Source organism: Dendrobates tinctorius, unplaced genomic scaffold (genome assembly GCF_039654945.1).
Source record: "Dendrobates tinctorius isolate UK_male_01 unplaced genomic scaffold, ASM3965494v1 ptg000035l, whole genome shotgun sequence".
In the NCBI taxonomy this organism is placed as follows: domain Eukaryota; kingdom Metazoa; phylum Chordata; class Amphibia; order Anura; family Dendrobatidae; genus Dendrobates; species Dendrobates tinctorius.
The window spans coordinates 61,126,304-61,151,875 of NW_027361703.1; the positions used below are offsets into that span (position 1 = coordinate 61,126,304).

General features: G+C 47.7%; 1 protein-coding gene across 8 annotated transcripts in view; it reads right to left on the reverse strand.

Annotated features, from left to right (window-relative positions):
- Positions 1-24,057: 24,057 nt before the first annotated feature.
- Positions 24,058-25,572, reverse strand: part of KIF21A (kinesin family member 21A) — a 247,369-nt gene continuing 245,854 nt past the window's right edge. For all 8 annotated transcript variants that reach the window (XM_073573526.1, XM_073573524.1, XM_073573519.1 and 5 more), the window contains 3 exons: positions 25,280-25,450; positions 24,999-25,198; positions 24,058-24,656 (listed from right to left, as the gene is read on the reverse strand). In XM_073573526.1, the coding sequence (XP_073429627.1) occupies positions 24,563-24,656; positions 24,999-25,198; positions 25,280-25,450 (465 nt within the window). In that variant the 3' untranslated portion in view covers positions 24,058-24,562. The remainder of the gene's footprint in view (positions 24,657-24,998; positions 25,199-25,279; positions 25,451-25,572) is intronic.

Sequence of the window (25,572 nt, forward strand, 5' to 3'; positions counted from 1 at the left end):
AGACACTGAATGAGACACTCGGCCTCCATTTTATCTGCCAAACCATGCCCCTGGGGTTGGGATATTCCCACCCATCTCTTATGACCTCTTGTAAAACCCGGCCCTCTTAGGCTAGTTTCACACTACTAGCGTATGGAGGAGCTGCAGAGGGATGCGGACTTCCTCTGTGAAGCTCCACCCCCTGCCGCGCCTCCTCCATATAGCCCCGCCTCCGTCGGTATGCAGCCTGCGTACCCTATCTTTAGCATTCCGCATGCGTCAATTTGATGGTGCGGCGATCTGCGCCGAACGCAACGTGTTGCATTTTGGGCAGTCGCCGCACCGTCAAAAAGACGATGCGGAGGCATCACATTCATCGGCATGGCCTGCGTACCCAGTGCTAAAGATAGGGTATGTAGGCCGCATGCCGACGGAGGCAGGGCTGAACGGAGGAGGCAAAGCAGAGGGCAGAGCTTCACGTCCACATCCCTCCTCAGCTCCTCCATACGCTAGTGTGAAACTAGCCATAGTGTATGTCCCCGTGGGCAGAAACCGGCAGCGCTTTGGACGCAGCACATGTCCGCTCCGTCAAAGCGCTGCCGGCTTTTGAACGCAGGTGATTCCACATGTGTTCATTGAACTGTGCGGAATCACTGCGTCCCATTACATTGTATGGTTGACTATCTTGCAGAGACAGAGTCTCTGCAAGATAGACATGCTGCGGTCGGTAAAGACACGCCGCATGTGCGTCTACGCAGGGAAGCCGCCAGGGAAGCTGTAACATCTGGCCGATGCGGGTTGGATGCTGCGGATGTACGCAGCGTCCAACCTGCAGTGTTTATTGACAGTGAGAACATACCCTAACAGCTCCTTAAGCTTACTCTTTAGTGGGCAGAGCACTGATATCACTGATATAATGATCTTTATGTACCGTAATAAATCTTTCACTCATTTATTAATATCAATCACTTTTGAATCAATTTTGCTCTTTGCACTGTGTCACTTTTAATAGATTGACTGGGACATGCACTTTCCATCTTTGGCCCCCCCGTGTTCTGTCCGCATCAAGGCATCTATATACTTTTGCTTCTATCTTTTCTCTTCCTACAGTTGCTTTAATTTTGACTGGCTTAGTCCCCGAATAGTGCACATGCACTCACCTCCTCTCTTATTCACTTTCGGAAGAGCTCCACCTCCAGACTGCTTGCACTTCAGCGTGCATTCCGAGGAGCGTATTTCCGGAAGTACCGTTACTCTAGGGGAGCAGAGAGGAGTTTCAAGTGCAATAAGTATCTGGCGCTCCAATCAGATCCTTCCATACGGTCACACCTCCTTTTTTTCTCTCCTATTGGTGCCAGCTTACTTAAAAGCCATTTTCCATTCACCTAAAACATGCCCCCAGAAGAAGCTGGATGCGAAACGTGCATCGGGGTAAGGAGGGACACTGAGGTTTTCCTGTGGCTGTGCTCACCACAATTACACCATTACCCTGGTAATTTCACAATTGCATGCTATGATAGCCTTCACCTTGCTAAGCAGTAAATGCACTGTGTATACTTATATTCCATTTAGGATGTCACTTGGCCTGATGTTTAGCGGTTATACTATTCCAGTACTTATGTGCAACTGGCTTTCATTATAATACATAGGATTTTGTAACACAGCCCAGTGTCCCCCTAGTTAGGGCACTCTTGTTTTTGGTTACTATTTTTTATTGTGTATCTTTACCTTTTAAGACGTATAAAGTATTATTATTTTTTTATTTATTCTCTGGATCTGTTTGTTTGGCAACTCATTATGTTAGTCCGAAATTGTGATTATACTATTTGTAAAAGTATTTCTATTTAGTTAGCAGCATTTTTCCACACCTGCCTAAAACATTTGCACAATAAAGTATTGAAAGGTTTGTGGTAAATTATGGGCCAATGTTGATATCATTTTAGCACAAACACATGGATATTTACTTGAAAAACACTAATAATTGAGACTTGTAGAAAACAACCCTTCCATCTGCAATTGTTCTATCGCTTTGATTATGACAAGTATAAAGTGCCTTCTAGTGGACAAATACAATATTACCTTGGAACAGAACTTGAAGCCAGCAGTTGTCCTCAATTGTTTGCTAAAATGTAAATGATACCTATTTAATAAATTAAGTTATTTAGGTGGAGGATATGTTCTTTAATTAACAAAAAGATATTTAGTTATAGTGAGTGAGGAAATGGAGATTGTAGTGAAGCATCTAGTGCTACTGGAAGATGTTCCTTAAGGTACTGTCACACTTAGCGATGTACCAGCGATCCTGACCAGCGATATGACGCGGTCAGGATCGCTGGTAGATCGCTAAGTGGTCGCTAGTGAGCTGCCACACAGGCAGATCTCACTAGCGACATCGCTGGGGACGGGGGTCGCTACTTACCTGTCACACCAGGCGATCCTGCGTCCTCCCGCCCGGCTCCACGCGTCGCTCGTCGTCACAGCAGGAAGCGCCGCAGGAAGCTGACGACGAGAAACAGTCCTGGACGTTCTCGCGCGATCAGCGATAACCAGCGGGGGAGCCGGTCGTAGGTAAGTATCAGACACAGCGATATCGCTAGCAATATCGCTATAACGTCACAAGTTATAGCGATATTGCTAGCGATATCGCTTAGTGTGACATGCCCTTTACAGCATCTGTAAATTATCTTCTCACTTGAAAACAGGGTAATTAGTGATCAATTAATTAGCCACAGGTATCTATAAAAGCTACCTTGTCTAGCACAGGTTTTCGCCTCCATCTCATCTAAGAGCATACACACGACATAGCGCCTAGAGAAAAAAAATCAGATTGGGGTACAGCCCCCAAGAGCTCTCTGCTGTATAGTATTATACCTTTATTGCAGGTCCACTTCTAGGTCTCACAGTATGCATTTATACAATCCCTGGCAAAAATTATGGAATCTCCGGCCTTGGAGGATGTTCATTCAGTTTTTTAATTTTGTAGAAAAAAAGCAGATCACAGACATGGCACAAAACTAAAGTCATTTCAAATGGCAACTTTCTGGCTTTAAGAAACACTACAAGAAACCAAGAACAAAAAATGTGGTAGTCAGTAACGGTTACTTTTTTAAACCAAGCATAGGGGAAAAATTATGGAGTCACTCAATTCTTAGGGAAAAAAATGATGGAATCATGAAAAACAAACAAAAAAACACTCCAACACATCACTAGTATTTTGTTGCACCACCTCTGGCTTTTATAACAGCTTGCAGTCTCTGAGGCAGGGACTTAATGAGTGTCAAACAGTACTCTTCATCAATCTGGCTCCAACTTCCTCTGATTGCTGTTGCCAGATCAGCATTGTAGGTTGGAGCCTTGTCATGGACCATTTTCTTCAACTTCCACCAAAGATTTTCAATTGGATTGAGATCCAGACTATTTGCATGCCGTGACATTGACCTTGTGTCTTTTTTCAAGCAATGTTTTCACAGTTTTTACTCTATGGCAGTTTTATGGCAGTTTATGAAATCATCTTGAAAAATGATTTCATCATCCCTAAACATCCTTTCAATTGATGGGATAAGAAAAGTGTACAAAATATCAACATAAACTTGTGCATTTATTGAAGATGTAATGGCAGCCACCTCCCCAGTGCCTTTACCTGACATGCAGCCCCCTATCATCAATGACTGTGGAAATTTGCATGTTCTCTTCAAGCACTCATCTTTATAAATCTCATTGGAACGGCACCAAATAAAAGTTCCAGCATCATCACCTTGCCCAATGCAGATTCGCGATTCATCACTGAATATGACTTTCATCCAGTCACTCACAGTCCACGATTGCTTTTCCTTTAGCCCATTGTAACCTTGTTTTTTCTGTTTAGGTGTTAATGATGGCTTTCGTTTAGCTTTTCTGTATGTAAATCCCATTTCCTTTAGGCGGTTTCTTACAGTTCGGTCACAGACGTTGACTTCAGTTTCCTCCCATTTGTTCCTCATTTGTTTTGTTGTGCATTTCCTGTTTTGGAGACATATTGCTTTAAGTTTCCGGTCTTGACGCTTTACGTCTTCCTTTGCTTACCAGTATGTTTGCCTTTAACCCCCTTCTGACATCTGACGTACTATCCCGTCCACGGTACCCGGGCCCGTATGACCGTGGACGGGATAGTATGTCAAGCCCTTTAATGCGATACCACGACTTAAGTTGCGGTGATTGCATTAAAATTCTGACGCGATCTTACCTTAGGGAAGATGGTGTCGGCATCCTGGGCTCCGATCCTGCCCCCCCAGCCTCCAGAGCGCTGTGATTGGCTGTTCAGTTTTGAACAGCTAATCGCAGCCTTTCTCATGGTTTCAGCCAAACAGATTGGCTGAAACAATGATGTTCCAGGCTAGGATCGGAGTACCTAAAAGCCCCTGGATTGGCGCGATCGCCAATGTGCCCTGCAGGTACCGACCCGGATCGGTACTGTAATAGCACCGATGCTAGGCCAGAGCCTAGGACAGGCCCAGCAGGGCCTGCAGGAGCTGGTTGGCGCGATTGATGTCACCGTCAATCGCGCCAATCGCAGGGCACAGCTGCAGTCAGCTCTGTGCCCTGCTGGTGACCTGCCTAGGAATCAGAGCTGTGAGCTCCGATCCTAGGCAGTAGCCATGGTCACCAGGGCCTGCAGGGATTGGTGGCATCGATGTAATCATTCAATCCCACCAATGACAGGTCACAGCAGCGGTGTGACCGCTCTGTGACCTGTCTCTGGCTTTCCGGTTGTCCTGTATGACTGCTCTGCAGGGGTCCTTACACTAGGTGAGGATTCCCTACAGAGCGGTTATACAGCTGCTGGATCTCCTGCTGTGCTGGGTATTGTGGTGCCACAGCAGCCTGTAGCACCACAATCCCTGTGGAAGAAAGAAGAAAAACTACAATTGTAAGTGTTACCTGATCCCTGCCCAATCTATCTTCATCCCCCCTCTTTTTACCCCCTCCACGGCTCTTTGCACACATTTTTCATTTTTTTCAACCCCCTTTTTGCGCCTCTTAACTACAACCCTAACTGATCCCTGCCCGATCTCTTTTCATCCACCCCAATCCCCCCATCCCCCTCTATTTACCTCCCTCCACCTCCCTTTGCGCAGCCGAGCGTTGATTGGTGACGCAGTTCAACGATCAACACTCATGCTCACTTTTTTTTCAGCCCCCGTTGCGCCAACTCCGCACACACATCCCGCAGCAGCAAAACTTTGATAAGTGACGCAGTTCACTTATCAGATCTTGTGCCTGCCGTTTTTCCATTTTTTTCACCCCCCTTTGCCCCACCTGACTACAAGCCTAACTGATTCCTGCCCAATCTCTTTTCATCCACCCCAATCTCCCTCTTTGTACCCCCTCCACCCCCCTTTGCGCAGCCACCGAGCGTTGATTGGTGATGCAGTTCACCGATCAACACTCATGCTCGCTTTTTTTTCCTCAGCCCCCTTTGCGCCAACTCCGCACATACATCCCCCAGCCGCTTAACTTTGATAAGTGACGCAGTTCACTTATCAGAGTTCGTGCCTGCCGGGTTTTTTTTTTTTTCACCCCCCCTTGCGCCACCACCATGCGCACATACAGCAGCCGCTGAACTTTGATAAGTGAAACAGTTCACTTATCAGAGCCTGTGCCGGCTGTTTTAGACACTTTTATTTTCGCCACCCCCATGCGCACATCCAGCAGCCGAATTTTGATATGTGACACGCAGTTCACTTATTAGCGCAAGAGCCTGCTGTTTTAGACTTTTTTCCACAGGTATTTTTTTCTCCCAGCTTTTTCTTTTCAGAATAGTTTACACCAATCACTACCTCCCCACACATACAGTTATCAATAAAGTACACACAAAGCACCATATTCACACAAAAAATGTCATCAAATTCGTCCCAACAGCGCTATTCAATGGAGGAGGCATATTCTTTCCTTGCCTCCGAAACCAATAGCGAGGGAGAGGATCCCACATTTCTGTACTTTTCGGATTCTTCATCCTCATCCTCTTCCCCCTCCTCCTCAGGTCCTGTGGAAGCACCACGCAGACACCCCAGGACAGAAGATGAGGCAGCGCCCACCATGCCCGCAGCTGAACCAGCGCTCCCGGTATGGACCTCGCCCCCCGAAAATTACGAGCCATTGATTCCTGATTTTGTGGCAGAATCAGGAATCAAGTTTGACACCACCGGCCTCACAGAAAGACTTTTTCAAAGTCTTTTTCTCTGAGGATTTTATTAACCTCATGGTGGAGCAAACTAATCTGTATACTCGTCAATTTTTGAAACAAAACCCACGTTCTTCATTTTCTAACTGGTCTCCTGTAGACGCAGTTGAAATGATGCAGTTTTGGGGCCTGGTCCTTCATATGGGGATCCTGATGAAGCCAGAACTTCGGCAATATTGGAATGTTGATATTTTATATAACACTCCAGTGTTCCGAATGGTCATGGCCCGGACACGTTTTGAGGCCATCCACAAATTCCTGCATTATACTGATAATGCACAGTGTTCCGCACGATATGACCCCAACTTTGATAGTCTGTTCAAAGTTCGACCGGTCATCAAACACTTCAACAAAAAGTTTGCTGAAGTGTACATGCCCCAATGGGACATCTGCGTGGATGAGTCCTTGGTTTATTTCAAGGGAAGGCTGCGATTAAGAGGGCTAGGTATGGAATCAAACTCTACAAACTGTGTGAGAGTACCTCAGGGTACACCAACAGGTTTAGAGTTTACAAAGGGAAGGACACCAGGATTGTACCCCCTGAGTGTCCCCCTTTCCTGGGAGTGAGTGGGAAAATTGTGTGGGATTTGGTGCACCCTCTGATGGATAAAGTTTTTCACCTCTACACTGATAACTTTTATACCAGCGTCCCACTCTACAAATCCCTCTCTGCACGAGGTACAGCAGCCTGCGCTACTGTCCGCAAAAATCACAGAGGTCTCCCAAAGACGTTACTTGGGCAGATGCTCAGAAAAGGTGGGAGCAGAGCCCAATGTAGCGACCACCTGCTGGTGGTCAAGTACAAGAGGGATGTCCTTCTCGACCACCATACACAGTGATGGCAGCGCCCTCTGCACTGTACGGGGTACTTCTACACAGGTCAGCAAACCGACCTGTGTACTGGGGTACAATAAAAACATGGGAGGGTCTTGATCTCTCCGATCAACTCCTTCAACCGTACAATGCTAAGAGGAAGGCTAAGGTGTGGTATAAAAAGCTGGCAGTGCACATTGTCCAACTGGCAATGTTCAACGCATCGCTGCGGTCACGATGTGCACGCCACACTGATACGTCGTGCCTTCAATTCCAGGAGGTAGTGGTTAAGGCCCTGATGTTTGGCAATCAGGAAGGAGCGGGCCACAGTACTTTTGGAACTGAAGGTGCTCAGGTCAGGTCAGCATTTTCCGGGGGTGGTCCCGCCAACCGAAAAAAAAGGTAAGCCGCAAACAAGGTGCCGAATGTGTTACAAAAAGGGAATACGCAGGGACACCATTTATCAATTTAACACCTGCCCGAAAAACCTGGCCTGTGTATGAAGGATTACTTCAAATTGTACGACACCTCCATGCACTACTAATTTACTTTACCAGAAACATTAGATTAGTTGGGGCACATCTAGATTTGTTCTTTGGGGGTCTAGTATCCAAAATGATGTCACGTGGTTTTTTTTACTGTTTAGGCACATCAGGTGCTCTGCAAATGCAACATGACGCCTGCTGACCATTCCATCAAAGTCTGCATTCCAAAACGTCACTACTTCCCTTTCGAGCTCCGACGTGTGCCTAAACCGTTTTTTCCCACATGTGGGGTATCAATGTACTCAGGACAAATTGGACAACTTTTGGGGTCCAATTTCTCCTGTTACCCTTGGGAAAATTAAAAATTGGGGACTAAAAGATCATTTTTATGGGAAAAAATAGCATGTTATATTTGCACACCCGGGCATTATAATCTTTAGTGAAACACTTGGGGATTCAAAGTGCTCACCACACATCTAGATAAGTTCTTTAGGGGGTCTAGTTTCCAAAATAGGGTCACTTGTGGGGGGTTTCCACTGTTTAGGCACATCAGGGGCTCGTCAAATGCGACATGGCGTCCGATCTCAATTCCAGCAAAGTTTAGATTGAAAAAGTCAAACGGCGCTCCTTCCCTTCTGAGCCCTGCCATGTGCCCAAACAGTGGGTCCCCCCACATATTGGGTATCAGCGTACTCAGGACAAATTGGACAACTTTTGGGGTCCAATTTCTCCTGTTAGCCCTAGGGAAGATAAAAAAAAATTGTTGCTAAATGATCATTTTTGTGACTAAAAATTTAAATGTTCATTTTTTCCTTCCATGTTGCTTCTGCTCCTATGAAGCACCTGAAGGGTTACTAATCCTCTTGAATGCTGTTTTGAGTAGTTTGAGGCGTGCAGTTTTTAGAATGGTGTCACTTTTGGGTATTTTTTGCCATATAGACCCCTCAAAGTGACTTCAAATGTGAGGTGGTCCCTTAAAAAAATGGTTTTGTAAATTTTGTTGTAAAAATGAGAAATCGCTGGTAAACTTTTAACCCTTATAACTTCGTAACATAAAAAAATTTTGTTTGCAAAATTGTGCTGATGTAACGTAGATATGTGGGAAATGTTATTTAGTAACTATTGTTTGTGACATATTTCTCTGTTTTAAGGGCATAAAAATTCAAAGTTTGAAAATTGCAAAATTTTCTAAATTTTCGCCATATTTCCATTTTTTTCATAAACACAAGTTATATCGAAGAAATTTTATCACTAAAGTGAAGTACAATATGTCATGAGAAAATCTCAGAATCGCTAAGATCCATTGAAGCGTTCCAGAGTTATTACCTCATAAAGGAACAGTGGTCAGAATTGTAGAAATTGGTCCGGTTGTTAACGTGCAAACCACCCTTGGGGGTAAATGGGTTAACAACCTTCCCATGTTGTTTGTATTTGGTCCAGATTTTAGACACAGCTGACTGTGAACAACCAACAACTTTTGCAACATTGCGTGATGATTTACCCTCTTTTAAGAGTTTGATAATCCTCTCCTTTGTTTCAACTGACATCTCTCATGTTGGTGCCATGATTCATGTCACTCCACTTGGTGCAACAGCACTCCAAGGTGTGATCATTCTTTTTTAGATGCAGACTAACGAGCAGATCTAATTTGATGCAGGTGTTAGTTTTGGGAATGAAAATTTATAGGGTGATTCCATAATTTTTTCCTCAGAATTGAGTGATTCCATAATTTTTCCCCTATGCTTGGTTAAAAAAAAGTAAGCATTACTGACTACCACATTTTTTGTTCTTGATTTCTTTGTGTTTCTTAAAGCCAGAAAGTTGCCATTTGAAATTACTTTAGCTTTGTGTCATGTCTGTGATCTGCTTTTTTTCTACAAAATTAAACAACTGAATGAACATCCTCCAAGGCCGGTGATTACATAATTTTTGCCAGGGGTTGTATTAGAGAAATTCATAATGATAAAATAATATCATTCTGGATACAAGGAGACAACACTATAGGGAACCTATAGATTAATAAAGCTATTATTAAGATCAGGGGAAGGGGATGTATAACTATATGCAGTGAGTTCTCGCTAGTGGCCACAGAAAGTAGCTGCCATGACAGTATCACAACATCTCTACCCTTACCACACCCTAGCCACCCTCATCCCAAATTTTCCATCTTCGCACTATGTAATATTCAAAATTTAGTGTCATAAAATTAAAGACCCCATATCAAAATAAAGTAAGGCAAAAAATGCAATTCCTATTGTAATATAATTGTTTAATTAGGATCAAAGACTCCAACACCCTAGGAAATTTGCTTTTTTTCACCATATACAGATCTCCGTTCTTCAGTGCCCAGGTCAGTTATTCGTCTCACATGGCTAATAATGAAGACAGCAGCATCATGACTGGGAGAAGAAGACACAAAGCGTGACTTTGATTGCCGTCTTACTTGTCCATGTGCAAGATTTACTACCTTTGAAAAAGAACAAAAGTATACTTTTCCAAACTAGGTTATAACTGCATTAAAGGGCTTGTGAAATCTTCTGATGAAAGTCTGCAGACACTATATGACTGCCGACTTCTGAATCCTGACTAGAGTTGAGCGATACCAGCCGATACTTGAAAATATCGGATCGGAATGGATCGGCCGATCTTAAAAAAAAAAAGTATCGGTATCGCCGATTCCGATACCGGGAACCAATGCAAGTCAATGGGGCCAAAATATCGGAATTAAAAAAAACCCTTTTTTTCCTTGTAGGTTAATTCTACATGAAGAAAAACAACTAAGAATAATGTAGAATATATTGTGGGAGGTGGAGGAGACATTAAAGCCATAGAGGTTTAGCCCAATCAAATGGAATAGCAGGAATTAAACTTTTTTTTTTTAAAGACGTTAGGCGTTACAAAGATATTGACTATGTTAGCCTCATTTATATTTTGCCAGACATGTATGTCTTCTTCTTCTTTCTTCTTTCTTCTTCTTCCTTTTTTTACCTTCTTCTTCTTCTTCTTCTTATTCCTTTTTTTACATTCTTCTACTTCCTTTTTTTACATTCTTCTTCTTATTCCTTTTTTTACATTCTTCTTCTTCTTCCTTTTTTTAAATTCTTCTACTTCCTTTTTTTACATTCTTCTTCCTTTTCTTACATTCTTCATATTCTTCTTATTCAACAATTATTATTCTACATATTCAACTTCTTCATCTTCTTCCTATTCTTCTTCATCATATTCTTGTTTGTGTCAGGCATTCCTGTAGTTGTTATCTAGAAAAGTTAGTTTACACCTTCCGTTCTGCATGTCACAAAAGATTTACAACAGGATTTGTCCGCGTTCAGTTTGGCCTGCAGCAGCAGGCCTTTTCCAGGGGCACCACGAGGAGGAACGGACTCACCCCCATACACTGCTTAGTCTTCTTCTGCTTATAAATAAGATAATATCATTTGCTCAGAGTATTAGTCTTATGCTTAATGTTCTTCTGCTTTTTTTTTTATGCTTCTTTGTCTTCTCTCTCTTGTTGTTCTGCATCTTGGTGGTTGTCTTCCTGTTCTTTGTCCTCTTGAACCAGCTGACGGTACTGGCACCCGTAGGGGCAGCAGAAGGAACAAGAGCCAATGGCACTACCGAGGACCAGCTGACGGTGCTGGAACCCGGTTACTAAGCAGGAGGTACCTGTGCTACAATGCACTACCAAGGACCAGCAGACGTTGCCGGAACTCGGATACCGAGATGGAGGCACCTAGGCCAAAGGCTCTGACAAGAACCAGCTGATGGTGCTGGAACCCGGAGGGGTAGCATAAGCTGCAAGAGCAAATGGAAATAGCGAGGACCAGCTGACAGTGCTGGCACCCGGAGGGGCAGCAGAAGGAATAAGAGCCAATGGCACAACCGAGGACCAGCTGACGGTGCTGGAACCCGGTTACTAAGCAGGAGGTACCTGTGCTACAAAGCACTACCAAGGACCAGCAGACGTTGCCGGAACTCGGATACCGAGATGGAGGCACCTAGGCCAAAGGCTCTGAGGAGAACCAGCTGACGGTGCTGGAACCCGGAGGGGTAGCATAAGCTGCAAGAGCAAATGGAAATAGCGAGGACCAGCTGACAGTGCTGGCACCCGGAGGGGCAGCAGAAGGAATAAGAGCCAATGGCACAACCGAGGACCAGCTGACGGTGCTGGAACCCGGTTACTAAGCAGGAGGTACCTGTGCTACAAAGCACTACCAAGGACCAGCAGACGTTGCCGGAACTCGGATACCGAGATGGAGGCACCTAGGCCAAAGGCTCTGAGGAGAACCAGCTGACGGTGCTGGAACCCGGAGGGGTAGCATAAGCTGCAAGAGCAAATGGAAATAGCGAGGACCAGCTGACAGTGCTGGCACCCGGAGGGGCAGCAGAAGGAATAAGAGCCAATGGCACAACCGAGGACCAGCTGACGGTGCTGGAACCCGGTTACTAAGCAGAAGGTACCTGTGCTACAAAGCACTACCAAGGACCAGCAGACGTTGCCGGAACTCGGATACCGAGATGGAGGCACCTAGGCCAAAGGCTCTGACGAGAACCAGCTGACGGTGCTGGAACCAGGAGGGGTAGCAGAAGTTACCCCTGAAAAGCAAAGTTGGCATGCCGCAAGCTGGCCGCAGTTACCGAATCACACAGTCCTACAGGGGGTGCTTGTCCTACTGGCACTACGGAACAAGCCTTTCTTACCAGTACCCGCAGTCCACATAGGAAGCACCTAAACTGCTGGCACCCTAGCCTCGGCTAACCCAACCGCAACACGACATGGCAACTTGGGGTGGCAAACTGACATTGACACTTCCCGGAAACAGCAGGCAGGGCTGGAACCAAGCTGGGCAGGAGGGAGTACCCGTGCCAAAGTCAGTTATGAGCAGCAACTGGCGATGTTGGAGCCCAGGGACAAGCACTTAGCAGGCTGAGGCCTGATGTGCTGTCAATTGGGAGGCAGCAGGACAGATTGCCATCAAAACAGCAGGGGAACAGCTGACGTTACTGAACCCCACAAACACAGGAGCTAGTGTTTTACTCTGTGAAGACGGCACTTCCGAGCAACAACTGGCTGTGTTGAAGCCCAGGGACAAGCACGGAGCAGGCTGAGGCTGCATTGAAGAAATTTTAAGATTGGTTGTAGACTTCTACTAATTTTAACCAAGCTCCACTTAGGCCCATGGCTTCACTGATTTTCGTATTTCCCCTGTCCTCCAACCCCGCCAGTTACAGCTCAGAAGTGGCGTCTGCACAATCCACACTTGTTCCTGTGTTACAGGTGTTCAGTCCGGTCAGTTAATCCCCTGATGTGTGTCCGGCAATGTCGCCTGCTCTGTCCACATTCCCATAACTAGTTATTGTATTTGGAATGTGGAGACAGCAGGAGAGACTGCCATCCACACAGCAGGGGATCAGCTGACGTTACTGAACCCCACTGAGACACGGGAGCAAGTATCTCTTTCCGTGTGGACGGCACTTCCGAGCTACAACTGGCTGTGTTGAAGCCCAGGAAATAGGAGGGTGTAGGCAGAGGCCTACTGTATTTGGAATGTGGAGACAGCAGGAGAGACTGCCATCCACACAGCAGGGGATCAGCCGACGTTACTGAACCCCACTGAGACACGGGAGCAAGTGTCTCTTTCCGTGTGGACGGCACTTCCGAGCTACAACTGGCTGTGTTGAAGCCCAGGAAATAGGAGGGTGTAGGCAGAGGCCTACTGTATTTGGAATGTGGAGACAGCAGGAGAGACTGCCATCCACACAGCAGGGGATCAGCTGACGTTACTGAACCCCACTGAGACACGGGAGCAAGTGTCTCTTTCCGTGTGGACGGCACTTCCGAGCTACAACTGGCTGTGTTGAAGCCCAGGAAATAGGAGGGTGTAGGCAGAGGCCTACTGTATTTGGAATGTGGAGACAGCAGGAGAGACTGCCATCCACACAGCAGGGGATCAGCTGACGTTACTGAACCCCACTGAGACACGGGAGCAAGTGTCTCTTTCTGTGTGGATGGCACTTCCGAGCTACAACTGGCTGTGTTGAAGCCCAGGAAATAGGAGAGTGTAGGCAGAGGCCTACTGTCTTTGGAATGTGGTGACAGCAGGAGAGACTGCCATCCACACAGCAGGGGATCAGCTGACGTTACTGAACCCCACTGAGACACGGGAGCAAGTGTCTCTTTCCGTGTGGACGGCACTTCCGAGCTACAACTGGCTGTGTTGAAGCCCAGGAAATAGGAAGGTGTAGGCAGAGGCCTACTGTCTTTGGAATGCGGAGACAGCAGGAGAGACTGCCATCTCCACAGCAGGGGAACAGCTGGCAGTGCTGAACCCCACTAACACTCGAACGAATGTGTTTGGCTCTGTGGAGATGACACTTCTGAACACCAACTGACGCTGTTGGATCCCAGGATCAGGCGTGGAGCAGGCTGGGGCCTACTGGATTTTGGCAGGTGTAGGCAGCAGGAGACTTGCCATCTCCACAGCAGGGGAACAGCTGGCAGTGCTGAACCCCACTAACACTCGAACGAATGTGTTTGGCTCTGTGGAGACGACACTTCTGAACACCAACTGACACTGTTGGAGCCCAGGATTAGGCGAGGAGCAGGCTGGGGCCTGTTGCTTTTGGCAGGTGAAGGCAGCAGGAGACTTGCCATCTCCACAGCAGGGGAACAGCTGGCAGTGCTGAACCCCACTAACACTCGAACGAATGTGTTTGGCTCTGTGGAGACGACACTTCTGAACACCAACTGACGCTGTTGGAGCCCAGGATTAGGCGAGGAGCAGGCTGGGGCCTGTTGCTTTTGGCAGGTGAAGGCAGCAGGAGACTTGCCATCTCCACAGCAGGGGAACAGCTGGCAGTGCTGAACCCCACTAACACTCGAACGAATGTGTTTGGCTCTGTGGAGACGACACTTCTGAACACCAACTGACGCTGTTGGAGCCCAGGATTAGGCGAGGAGCAGGCTGGGGCCTGTTGCTTTTGGCAGGTGTAGGCAGCAGGAGACTTGCCATCTCCACAGCAGGGGAACAGCTGGCAGTGCTGAACCCCACTAACACTCGAACGAATGTGTTTGGCTCTGTGGAGACGACACTTCTGAACACCAACTGACACTGTTGGAGCCCAGGATTAGGCGAGGAGCAGGCTGGGGCCTGTTGCTTTTGGCAGGTGAAGGCAGCAGGAGACTTGCCATCTCCACAGCAGGGGAACAGCTGGCAGTGCTGAACCCCACTAACACTCGAACGAATGTGTTTGGCTCTGTGGAGACGACACTTCTGAACACCAACTGACGCTGTTGGAGCCCAGGATTAGGCGAGGAGCAGGCTGGGGCCTGTTGCTTTTGGCAGGTGAAGGCAGCAGGAGACTTGCCATCTCCACAGCAGGGGAACAGCTGGCAGTGCTGAACCCCACTAACACTTGAACGAATGTGTTTGGCTCTGTGGAGACGACACTTCTGAACACCAACTGACACTGTTGGAGCCCAGGATTACGCATGCCGCATGCAGAGGCCAATGGGCAGCGGTTTTTATGGAGGTTGTTGACTACTACTGATTCTAACCATGCTCCACTTAGGCCTCTGGCTCCACTGTCTCTACTATTTACCCTGGCCTCCAACCCCGCCAGCTACATCTCTGAAGTGGCGTCAGCACAATCTACACTTGTTCCTGTGTTACTGGTGCTCAGTCCCGTCAGTTGATCCCCTGATGTTTGTCCGGCAAGTTCGCCAGCTCTGTCCTCATTCCCACTACTGGTTATGGGAATGTGGACAGAGCAGGAGACCTTGCCGGACACACATCAGGGGATAAACTGATGGGACTGAGCCACAGGAACACAGGAACAAGTGTAGATTGTGCTGACGCAACTTCAGAGATGTAGATGGCGGGGTTGGAGGTCAGGGGAAATAGTAGAGACAGTGCCAGAGACCTAAGTTGGGCACGGTTAAAAATCAGTAGTGGTTTGAATGTTGATGGAGCTGGTGACTTTGCCGTCCACACAGCAGGGGATCAGCTGGCGTTACTGAACCCCACTAACACAGGAGCTAGTGTGTTTCTCTGTGCAGACGACACATCTGAGCGACAACTGGCTGTGTTGAAGCACAGGGATTATAGTTCAGGTGGTAGAAAAATGAACACACCAGCAGACCTGGATACAGTTGCCAACCACTAATTTAGTGTGTAAGAGGAATGGCAAAGTCTTTGGAGATCCAGGCCTTGTTCATTTTCAGAAAAGTCAGCCGGTCAACATTATCGGAAGATAGTCGCGTGCGACGGTCTGTTAGTACACCACCTGCGGCACTAAAGACACGTTCCGATAATACACTGGCAGCAGGGCAAGCCAGCACCTCCAATGCATACTGGCTAAGCTCTGGCCATGTATCCAGCTTAGAGACCCAAAACTTGAAGGGGGAAGAGCCATCTGGGAGTACAGTGACAGGGCAAGACATGTAGTCTGACACCATCTGACGGAAGCGTTGCCTCCTGCTGACTCGAGGCGTCGCTGATGGTGTAGACAATTGTGGTGGACACACAAAACTTTGCCACATTTGGGCCATAGTGGTCTTGCCTTGTGCTGCGGCGCTGCCTCTGCTCCCTCTTTGTGCAGAGTTTCCTCCACTGCCTCGACGCACAGAGCTGCTTTGTAAAGCACTAACAACAATGCTGTCGGGTGGAATGGAAAACATTATGGACTGCACCAGTGACTCTTCGTACTCCCGCAGTTTACGCTCCCGGTTCAACGTTGGTATGAGCCTTTGTACGCTGTCCCGGTAGCGAGGATCTAGGAGGGTGTACACCCAATAATCAGCCGAGACGAGAATGTGGGCGATGCGGCGGTCGTTTCTCAGGCACTGCAGCATGAAATCAACCATGTGCTGCAGACTCCCAACTGCCAAAGAACCGCTGTCCCCTGTTTGAGGCGTGACCTCGGCCTGCTCTGCATCACCCCACCCTCGCTGTACATACTGAGTAGAGGTTTGTGTACCTCCCTCCTCTGGAGAGATGTCTTCCTCCTCCATCGACTCCTCCTCATCCTCCTCACAAAGTGTCCCCTGCCTAGGCCTTTGTGAGGAAACACGTAGCGCAGACTGTCCAGAAGCAGATGGCATTTGGGACTCCTCATCCTCCACCTCTTCCGAAACCTCATCCCTTAGTGCTTGCAGTGTTTGTTGAAGCAGGCAGATAAGGGGGACAGTCATGCTGACTAGTGTATCATCTGCACTCGCCATCCGCGTGGATTCATCGAAGGCACGCAAAACGAGGCAGATGTCCTTCATAGAGGCCCACTCAATGGTGCTGAAGTGTGAACGGCGCACAGTGCGACTTGTTTGCGCCTGATGCAGCTGGTACTCCATGACTGCTGCCTGCTGCTCACACAACCGCTCCAACATATGTAACTTTGAATTCCACCGGGTGGGTAGGTCACATATGATGCGATGTTCCGGAAGGCCAAATCGTCGCTGCAGAGCAGCGAGGCGCGATCTTGCCGTGCTGGAACGCCGCAAGTGAGCGCACTCTATGCGGACCTTGTGCAACAGTGCATCAAGATCCGGATAGTCCCTCAGAAAGCTCTGCACGACCAAGTTAAGCACATGTGCCAGACATGGGATGTGTGTGAGGTTGCCTAGGCCAAGAGCTGCCACCAGATTTCGGCCATTGTCACACACTACCAAGCCCGGCTGGAGATTCGCTGGCCCAAACCACACATCGCTCTCCAGCTTGATAGCATTCCAGAGCTCCTGCGCTGTGTGGCTTCGATTCCCCAAAGAAATTAATTTGAGTACAGCCTGTTGACGTTTGGCCACGGCTGTGCTCATATCGGTCGTAACAGGCTCCTGCTCTGCTGTTTCTGAGGAACTTGAGTAGGAGGAGGAGTCTATGTGTACAGACTGGAGTCCTGCAATCCGTGGCGTTGGAAGAACACGTACAGCGCCACTCTCCAGATCTGTACCCGGCTCCACAACATTGACCCAGTGGGCAGTGAGGGAAAGGTATCGTCCCTGTCCATGGTTACTGGTCCACGCATCGGTGGTCAGGTGGACCTTGCTACTAACGGCGTTTAGTAGCGCATGTTTTATTTTGCCCTCAACATGTTTCTGCAGGGCAGGGACGGCTCGCCTGCTGAAATAAAAGCGGCTGGGCACGTTGTATTGGGGGACTGCCAATGCCATTAAGTCCCGGAAGGTGTCAGTGTCCACCAGCCTGAATGACAGCATTTCAACTGCCAGAAGTTTGGCAATGCCAGCATTCAGAGACTGTGCTCGGGGATGGTTTGCTGAGTAAGGGCGCCTTTTATCCCATGCCTGTGCTACCGATGGCTGTGATGGATGGGAACGTGCTGCTATGGGTGGAATCTGACAGGGTCTCCGGACAACAGTGGCAGAGGTTCTTCCTTGGTGATCCTGTGAGGAAGCCGAACCAGCAGTGTGTGAGCTGGAGGAAGAGGCCCCAACACGAACTGAAGAGGTGGTAGGTGGTGCTGTACGTTGGCCTACGTCTTCAGGGTGTCTCTGCAACTCCAACTTGTGCTTGGTGCGCACATGTTTCCACATATTTGTGGTATTGAGGTTGCTGACATTTCTCCCTCTTTTGACTATCTGATGACACAGCTTGCATTTGACAAAGCAAATGTCATCTGCAACTGTGTCAAAAAAGGACCACGCACTGCAACTCTTGGGAGCGCCCGTTTTGCCTTTGGAATGAGGAATGCTCCTAACGGGTGCCGAAGTGGAGGGTACAGGCAACCAAGTCTTCCCCCTCCCTCTGCCTCCTGTTTTGGCCGGTAGGGGAATCTCTTCCTCCGAGCTGCTCCCACCACCTTCCTGTTCCTCACGCCATGATGGGTCAAGGACCTCATCATCTTCCCTCCCCTCTTCAAACAGCTGCTTCTCCGGGGTTGTCTCGCCAGCACCGTACGCACCAGACAGTGGCAACTGAGTCTCATCATCATCTGATGCGTACTGAGGTGTGCTGACCATAGGCACTGGCCCACTCGCCTCTTCAGATTCAGAGGGACAAAGAAGTTGCGCATCACTGCATACTCCCTCTTCTTCACATTCAGGAATGCTGCTTGGCTGGCCCCCTCTTTCCAAGCCAACAGATTCCGAGAACAGAAGTAGAGACTGTGATGGCTCCTGTCCATGTCTCTCTGACTGCCTGGGCACTTTGGCAGGTGGTGAAGAGACAGATGGTTGCTCTTCGGTGCTCTGGTCCTGAGAGGCTGTGGAAGTACCGTATTTTTCGCTTTATAAGACGCACCTGATTATAAGACGCACCCCCAAATGTGGTGAAGGAATAGAGAATTTTTTAATAAATGGGGTCCGTCTTATAATGCCAGTGTCCGTCTAACAAATCATATAGGGTATATGTCCCTCATAGCCCCCCCACCCTAAAATTAGCCCCCTTAATCTGGATATGGCCACCTTATATTGAATATAGCCCCCTTGTGCTGGCACACGGGCCCCCTGTGGCTGGCACACATCACCCTGTGGCTGGCACACTGGCCCCTGTGGCTGGCACACTGGCCCCCTGTGGCTGGCACACTGGCCCCCCTGTGGCTGGCACACTGGCCCCCCTGTGGCTGGCACACTGGCCCCCCTGTGGCTGGCACACTGGCCCCCTGTGGCTGGCACACTGGCCCCCTGTGGCTGGCACACATCACCCTGTGGCTGGCACACGGCCCCCAGTGGCTGGCACACATCACCCTGTGGCTGGCACACTGGCCCCCCTGTGGCTGGCACACATCACCCTGTGGCTGGCACACTGGCCCCCCTGTGGCTGGCACACTTCCCCCCCTGTGGCTGGCACACATCACCCTGTGGCTGGCACACTGGCCCCTGTGGCTGGCACACATCACCCTGTGGCTGGCACACTGGCCCCCTGTGGCTGGCACACTGGCCCCCTGTGGCTGGCACACTGGCCCCCCTGTGGCTGGCACACTGGCCCCCCTGTGGCTGGCACACGGCCCCCAGTGGCTGGCACACATCACCCTGTGGCTGGCACACTGGCCCCCCTGTGGCTGGCACACATCACCCTGTGGCTGGCACACGGCCCCCAGTGGCTGGCACACATCACCCTGTGGCTGGCACACTGGCCCCCCTGTGGCTGGCACACATCACCCTGTGGCTGGCACACTGGCCCCCCTGTGGCTGGCACACTGGCCCCCCTGTGGCTGGCACACATCACCCTGTGGCTGGCACACTGGCCCCCCTGTGGCTGGCACACTGGCCCCCCTGTGGCTGGCACACATCACCCTGTGGCTGGCACACTGGCCCCCCTGTGGCTGGCACACATCACCCTGTGTTAGATATCGCCTCCATGCTGCTGCTTTTAGTAAAATAAACTCTTTCCTTACCTTCTCAGCGCTGTCCCTCCTCGTGTCTCCCTCAGTGTGGTTGAGCTCCTCCTCCACTTCCTGGTTCTCAGAGCCGGTCATGTGATCAGCACAGCAGAGTGCTGATGACAGCAGCAGCAGAGACACCGGGAGATCAGCGCTGGAGGAGGTAAGGAAAGAGTTTTTTATTTTACTATGGGCAGCAGCATGGGGGCGATATCTAACACAGGGGATCATGTGCGATCAAAGGAGGGCGCAGGCAGCTATAATATGCACCGCTCCCCCAGCCAGTCACCGTGGTGCGGTTTCAGCACCATGGTGATGGACAGCGGCAGTGCATATTATATGAGCGGGAGCAGGAGATCAAAGGCTCCCTTCGGCAGCTTTTACCAGCTCACAGCACCGCTCCAAAGCTGCCCCCACCTCCCCTGGACCCTGCAGTACATATATATATATATATATATATATATACACCCCCTCCCCCGTATATTCGGATTATAAGACGCACCCCCTACTTTCCCCCAAAATTTGGGGGAACAAAAGTGCGTCTTATAAAGCGAAAAATACGGTAATTGAAGTCGATGCGTTAGCTGCCATCCATCCGACAACGGCTTCAATTTGTTCCTCCTGCAGCAGTGGGGTACGCTGAGGTCCTACAAAGCTGCGCATAAAGGACTGTTGCCTGCTAAAACTGGGGGATGCTGATCCACTGGTGCCCGCAGCAGGCCCAGAATCCCCACGTCCTCTACCTGCAGAATCCCCACGTCCTCTCCCTGCAGAATCCCCACGTCCTCTCCCTGCTGAAACTCCACGCCCACGCGCCTTACTCCCTGCCTTCTTCATCTTGCCAGACTGCTTAAGATAGGCAGAAAAGTACAACGGGGGGCCTTAGTGTGCTTATTCCTGAACAGCTGGTTACAGGTACAAGAAACACTAATTTTATGAAGTGTGTGTGTGGACTACACTTTAATAGGAGCTGATGTGGCCTACACAAGTTCCAAATGTAGTGTTTGGTGAACTTTTTTTGTGGTTTCTTTGTTGGAAACAAACTCAAAGTATGTGAACAAAGAATTGAAACTGATAGTATCACCAACTTTTTGGAGCTATTACAATGCAGGCAGGTAACCTACAATGCAAAAGATGAGGCTCCAAAAAAATTGGGTAATACTAATCTGGCTGCGCCGGCAGGGCACAAGCCAGAAAAAAAGGCTCCTCTATCTACTCCTATATAGTGTTTGCAACCAACCAATGTTGATGGATACGGATGGATGCACACTAATAGGAGAAGAAAAAATGAGCTGCACTCAAAGACAAATATGTGTGAGGCAGTGACGCACGTTGAGCGTCCTACAACCAGACGTAGCTGCAGGACACTCTACTCAGCGTGAGCTGCACTCACACACAGTCAGAGACCTCTCAGACAGCCGTCAACAGTGCAGCTAAGTGGGCACTGGCACTGACAGGCTGCAGAAAGGCTCCGCTGTGTACTCCTATATAGTGTTTGCAACCACCGTAGATGGAGACGGATGGATGCACACTAATAGAAGAAAAAATGAGCTGCACTCAAATAAAAATATGAAAAAATGAGCTGCACTCAAATAAAAATATGTGTGAGGCACTGACGCACGCTGAGCGTCCTACAGCCAGACGTAGCTGCAGGACACACTACTCAGCGTGAGCTGCACTCACACACAGTCAGAGACCTCTCAGACAGCCGTGAACAGTGCAGCAAAGTGGACACTAGCACTGAAAGGCTGCAGAAAGGCTCCGCTGTCTACTACTAGTGTTTGCAACCAACGTATATGGATACGGATGGAAGCACACTAGATTGAAATTATGTAAAAAATGCAGCTCAAAAAATAAAAGATGTATGAGGCAGCAGTGATCACACTGGGTGGCCTACAGCCTGACGTGGCTGCAGGACCCACTCCACAGCGTGAGCTGCACTCACACAGCCCTTGCAGACAGCTGTGAACACTGCTGCTAGGGCAAAGAAGGCTACAGTGGTGGTTTATGTAGCCTGGGTAAAGCACTAGATGTTTGGTGGAATCGCTATTTCTAACTGTCCCTCACAGTCTTCTACAGCAGCCTGTCCCTAACTGAATTCACAGCAGAGTGAACCAGAAATGGCGGCTGCGGTGGCTTTTATAGTGCATCATGACATCATTTCGGCAGCCAATCACAGCCATGCCAATAGTTAACATGCCTACATGCCTAACAGGATGTGCCCACACTTCGGAGGATTCCCATTGGCTTAATCAAAGCAAGCAGGCTCATAGCATGATGGGAACTTCCGATTCCGATTCCGGAATCCGATATGACAAAAGTATCGGAAGTCAGTATCGGAATTCCGATACCGCTAATATCGGCCGATACCCGATACTTGCGGTATCGGAATGCTCAACACTAATCCTGACAGTGTACTGTCAGGTTTCATGGGTTTTTCCAGTCACATGTGTACTAGATGTGATCGGCTTCTCTCCACTCACTTGTATTGAAAAAAGTTAAGCACGTTTAGTCAGTGTGTGGCGAGCAGCATGAATATCATGTTTTTGTGGTCACATGACCGCCCCTCGAATAAGCAATACATGTGAATCTAGACAGTGTGCGCACAGCACACTGTCAGGATTCAGAATCTGTAGTCACATGTAGTGACTGCGCACACTTATCAGAAAGCCTTACAACATGTATATTAAACAGTGCATATAGATGGGTAGTTGTGATAAGTGAACATGCTCTGATAAGGTGTTATCCAAGCGTGCTAGTGTGCTAACCGAGCGTCTCGAAAAATATGTTAAGAGTCTGGCAGCTGCATATCTCGCAGCTGTTAGGCAATCCCTGAGTGTATTGCGGCATGCAGCTGCAGGGACTCAAACATATTATTCAAGCACCCCAAGACACTCAGCACACAAGCATGCTCGGATAACACCTTATCTGAGTACGTTCACTCATCACTAATGGTTAGTATTTAAAAAGGGACAAAAAGAAATCAATCAAGCAAAGTATAAAATGTGTAAGCAATGAAACAAGAACAGAAGTATTTGTGCATGTGTTTATTCATGCATTAGCTGAACTGAAATTCACTAGTTATTTCAATCTACAAACTCAATATGCACAAATATTTGTTTCATCTATATTAAATTTGCATTTGTCAAATTTACAAAATAAGATTAAGAAAAAAAAAAAACACAAAGCAAAAGAATATTTTCCAAAGATACATACAGCATTCAAAATCAAAGCAGGAGCTGCACAATATCTTTTTACATCCAAATTATATACAGTTCTCTACCACAAACAAGGCTCTAATGTTTAAAAAAGAAACCGTATTAATACACATAGCAGCATTTTAAATTAGAAGAAAAATTATGCAGTCGTGAAAATAAAATGTAAGTATTAAAAGAAAAAAAATACTATCAAATAAAAAATAATTTATAGCATATATAGGTATTAACAATAAGACAAACAACACAGAAAACATTGCCTCACAGCCACAACAGGTTACTACTTGGAGAAGTCAGAAATGTGTAACGTTTCAGATATTTTACTGCACAGAAAATCCTGAGCACAAGGGTGTGCAGAAAAGAAAAACTTTGGTCGAGTGTAGTACAATTGTAATATATTTAACACCAAAAGCTATATGACAAAGACAGACTACTTTCTGTCCTTCTCATGAGGGCCTTCAGCATGACCAGAAGCCATCATGGGAGGTATGTTAAAGGGAATCTGTCAACTCATTTTCGGCCTATAAGCTTCAGCCACCGCCATCAGAAGCTTATCTACAGCATTCTGTAATGCTGTAGATAAGCCCCCGATGTAACCTGAAAGATAAGTAAAACGAGTTAGATTATACTCACCGTGGGGCGCGGTGGGTGTCGCAGTCCGGTCTGGCGCCTCCCATTTTCTAGAGATGACGTCCTCCTCCTTACTTCTGCCGCGGCTCTTGCGCAGGTGTACTTTATCAGCCCTGTTGAGAGCAGAGTAAAGTATTGCAGTGCGCAGGCGCCGGGAAAGGTCAGAGAGGCCCGGCGCCTGCGCACTGCAGTACTTTACTCTGCCCTCAATAGGGCAGATAAAGTACGCCTGCGCAGGAGCCGCGGCAGAAGTAAGAAAGAGGACGTCATCTCTAGAAGATGGGAGGCACCGGACCGCGACACCCATCGGACCGGATAGGATCCCGGTGAGTACAATATAACTCGTTTTTCTTATCTTTCAGGTTACATCGGGGGCTTATCTACAGCATTACAGAATGCTGTAGATAAGCCCCTGATGGCTGTGGCCGCATCTTATAGGCGACAAATGAGGTGACAGATTCCCTTTTAGAAGAGCCTTTAGTTGCATGTCTCTGTTCTCAGCAGTATAGCATTTGTCTACAGGCACACAGTGCATGTGAGGATGGATAGTATGAGAGTACTTCAAGTAAATACTGTATGCTTATTTCTACACATAAGTTCTGAATGTTAGCATGACAGAGATATTTTACAGAATGCAGAACCGAATAACTACCATTTGTGCCCAAAGTGTAACACAACGGTCATTATACTACAGACCAACAAGATTCTTGGTCAATGTGTTAGGTAGATACTAGCAGGATTTAAAAGACAGTAAAAGAACCGTTCAGAGCAAAGCATCCAGTAATTCAGGTCCAGTATGTGTACTATACTATATCAAATGCCCAAAAGAGTCTTAACAGTTAACAGTCCATCACAGTATCCTCTTAAGACTTTATCTTTAGGTTTCCAGTTCAATTGCTTGCAACATCTTCACTTGTGTCTCCAGCATCTGATGTTTGCCCATCAAAAGAACCATTAGCCTTCCAAATTCTCACAGTTTGATCACTGCGGAGAAAAAAAAACGTAAAATGTTTTGGGTAAATAAATCAGGTAGATGACGTTCTTCTCTTTGAATGATAGAATGCCAACATATGTCTTAGACTAATACCAAGAACACCATGACTGAAAGCTGGCGGCTCCTAGGAGAAAATACATTAATTTTCTCCAGGTAGCTGCACTCTCAATAAAGCGGCCAGGCAGCATTGTAATGCTAATTACCTACAGATCACATCTACAGGTAAATGGAGTTTTCCGATGTGACATATTCCTTTTAACGCCGACAGGAAATCGCTCTTATCTACAATCTAAAATTAGACACATTTATATCAGAATGAAAACAATACTTACTCGGATGCTGTGAATATATGAGTAGAGTTAGTGCAGATTGCATTTATAGGACTATCATGTCCCTTGACTTCTCCAATCGGCATGAATGTATCCACATTCCACAGCTTCAGGATGCCGCCTCGACATCCACTCAAAACAATGGGGCGACTGGGCACTATCCCAAGAGCACATACCCAATCTTTATGAGCATTTGGAACTTGCTGTAGAAACAGAAGCAATATCAGTAACACAGATTTTGGAAAAAGCAAATAATATGCCCAAGAGTAAAAACATAGGCCTACGTGAAGAAGGTCTTTACGAGAGAGGTCCCATTTTTTTATTCCATTGTCTCTTGACCCACTAAAAAGGTAATCTCCACTGATGATGAGAGCTTCAATACCATCGTAATGGGGTGGCTCAAAACAACGTGTAGGACTAACAACACCAAGGGCTCCTTCCGTGATATCAAACATCTAAAAGAAAAGCAGAATATTAGTATATTAAAAGGTTCTTATGTACTATGAAATTGACACAGGATTGACTTGTTACTCTGCATATACAAGGAGAGGATTATTATATGCCATATTCAAGAATA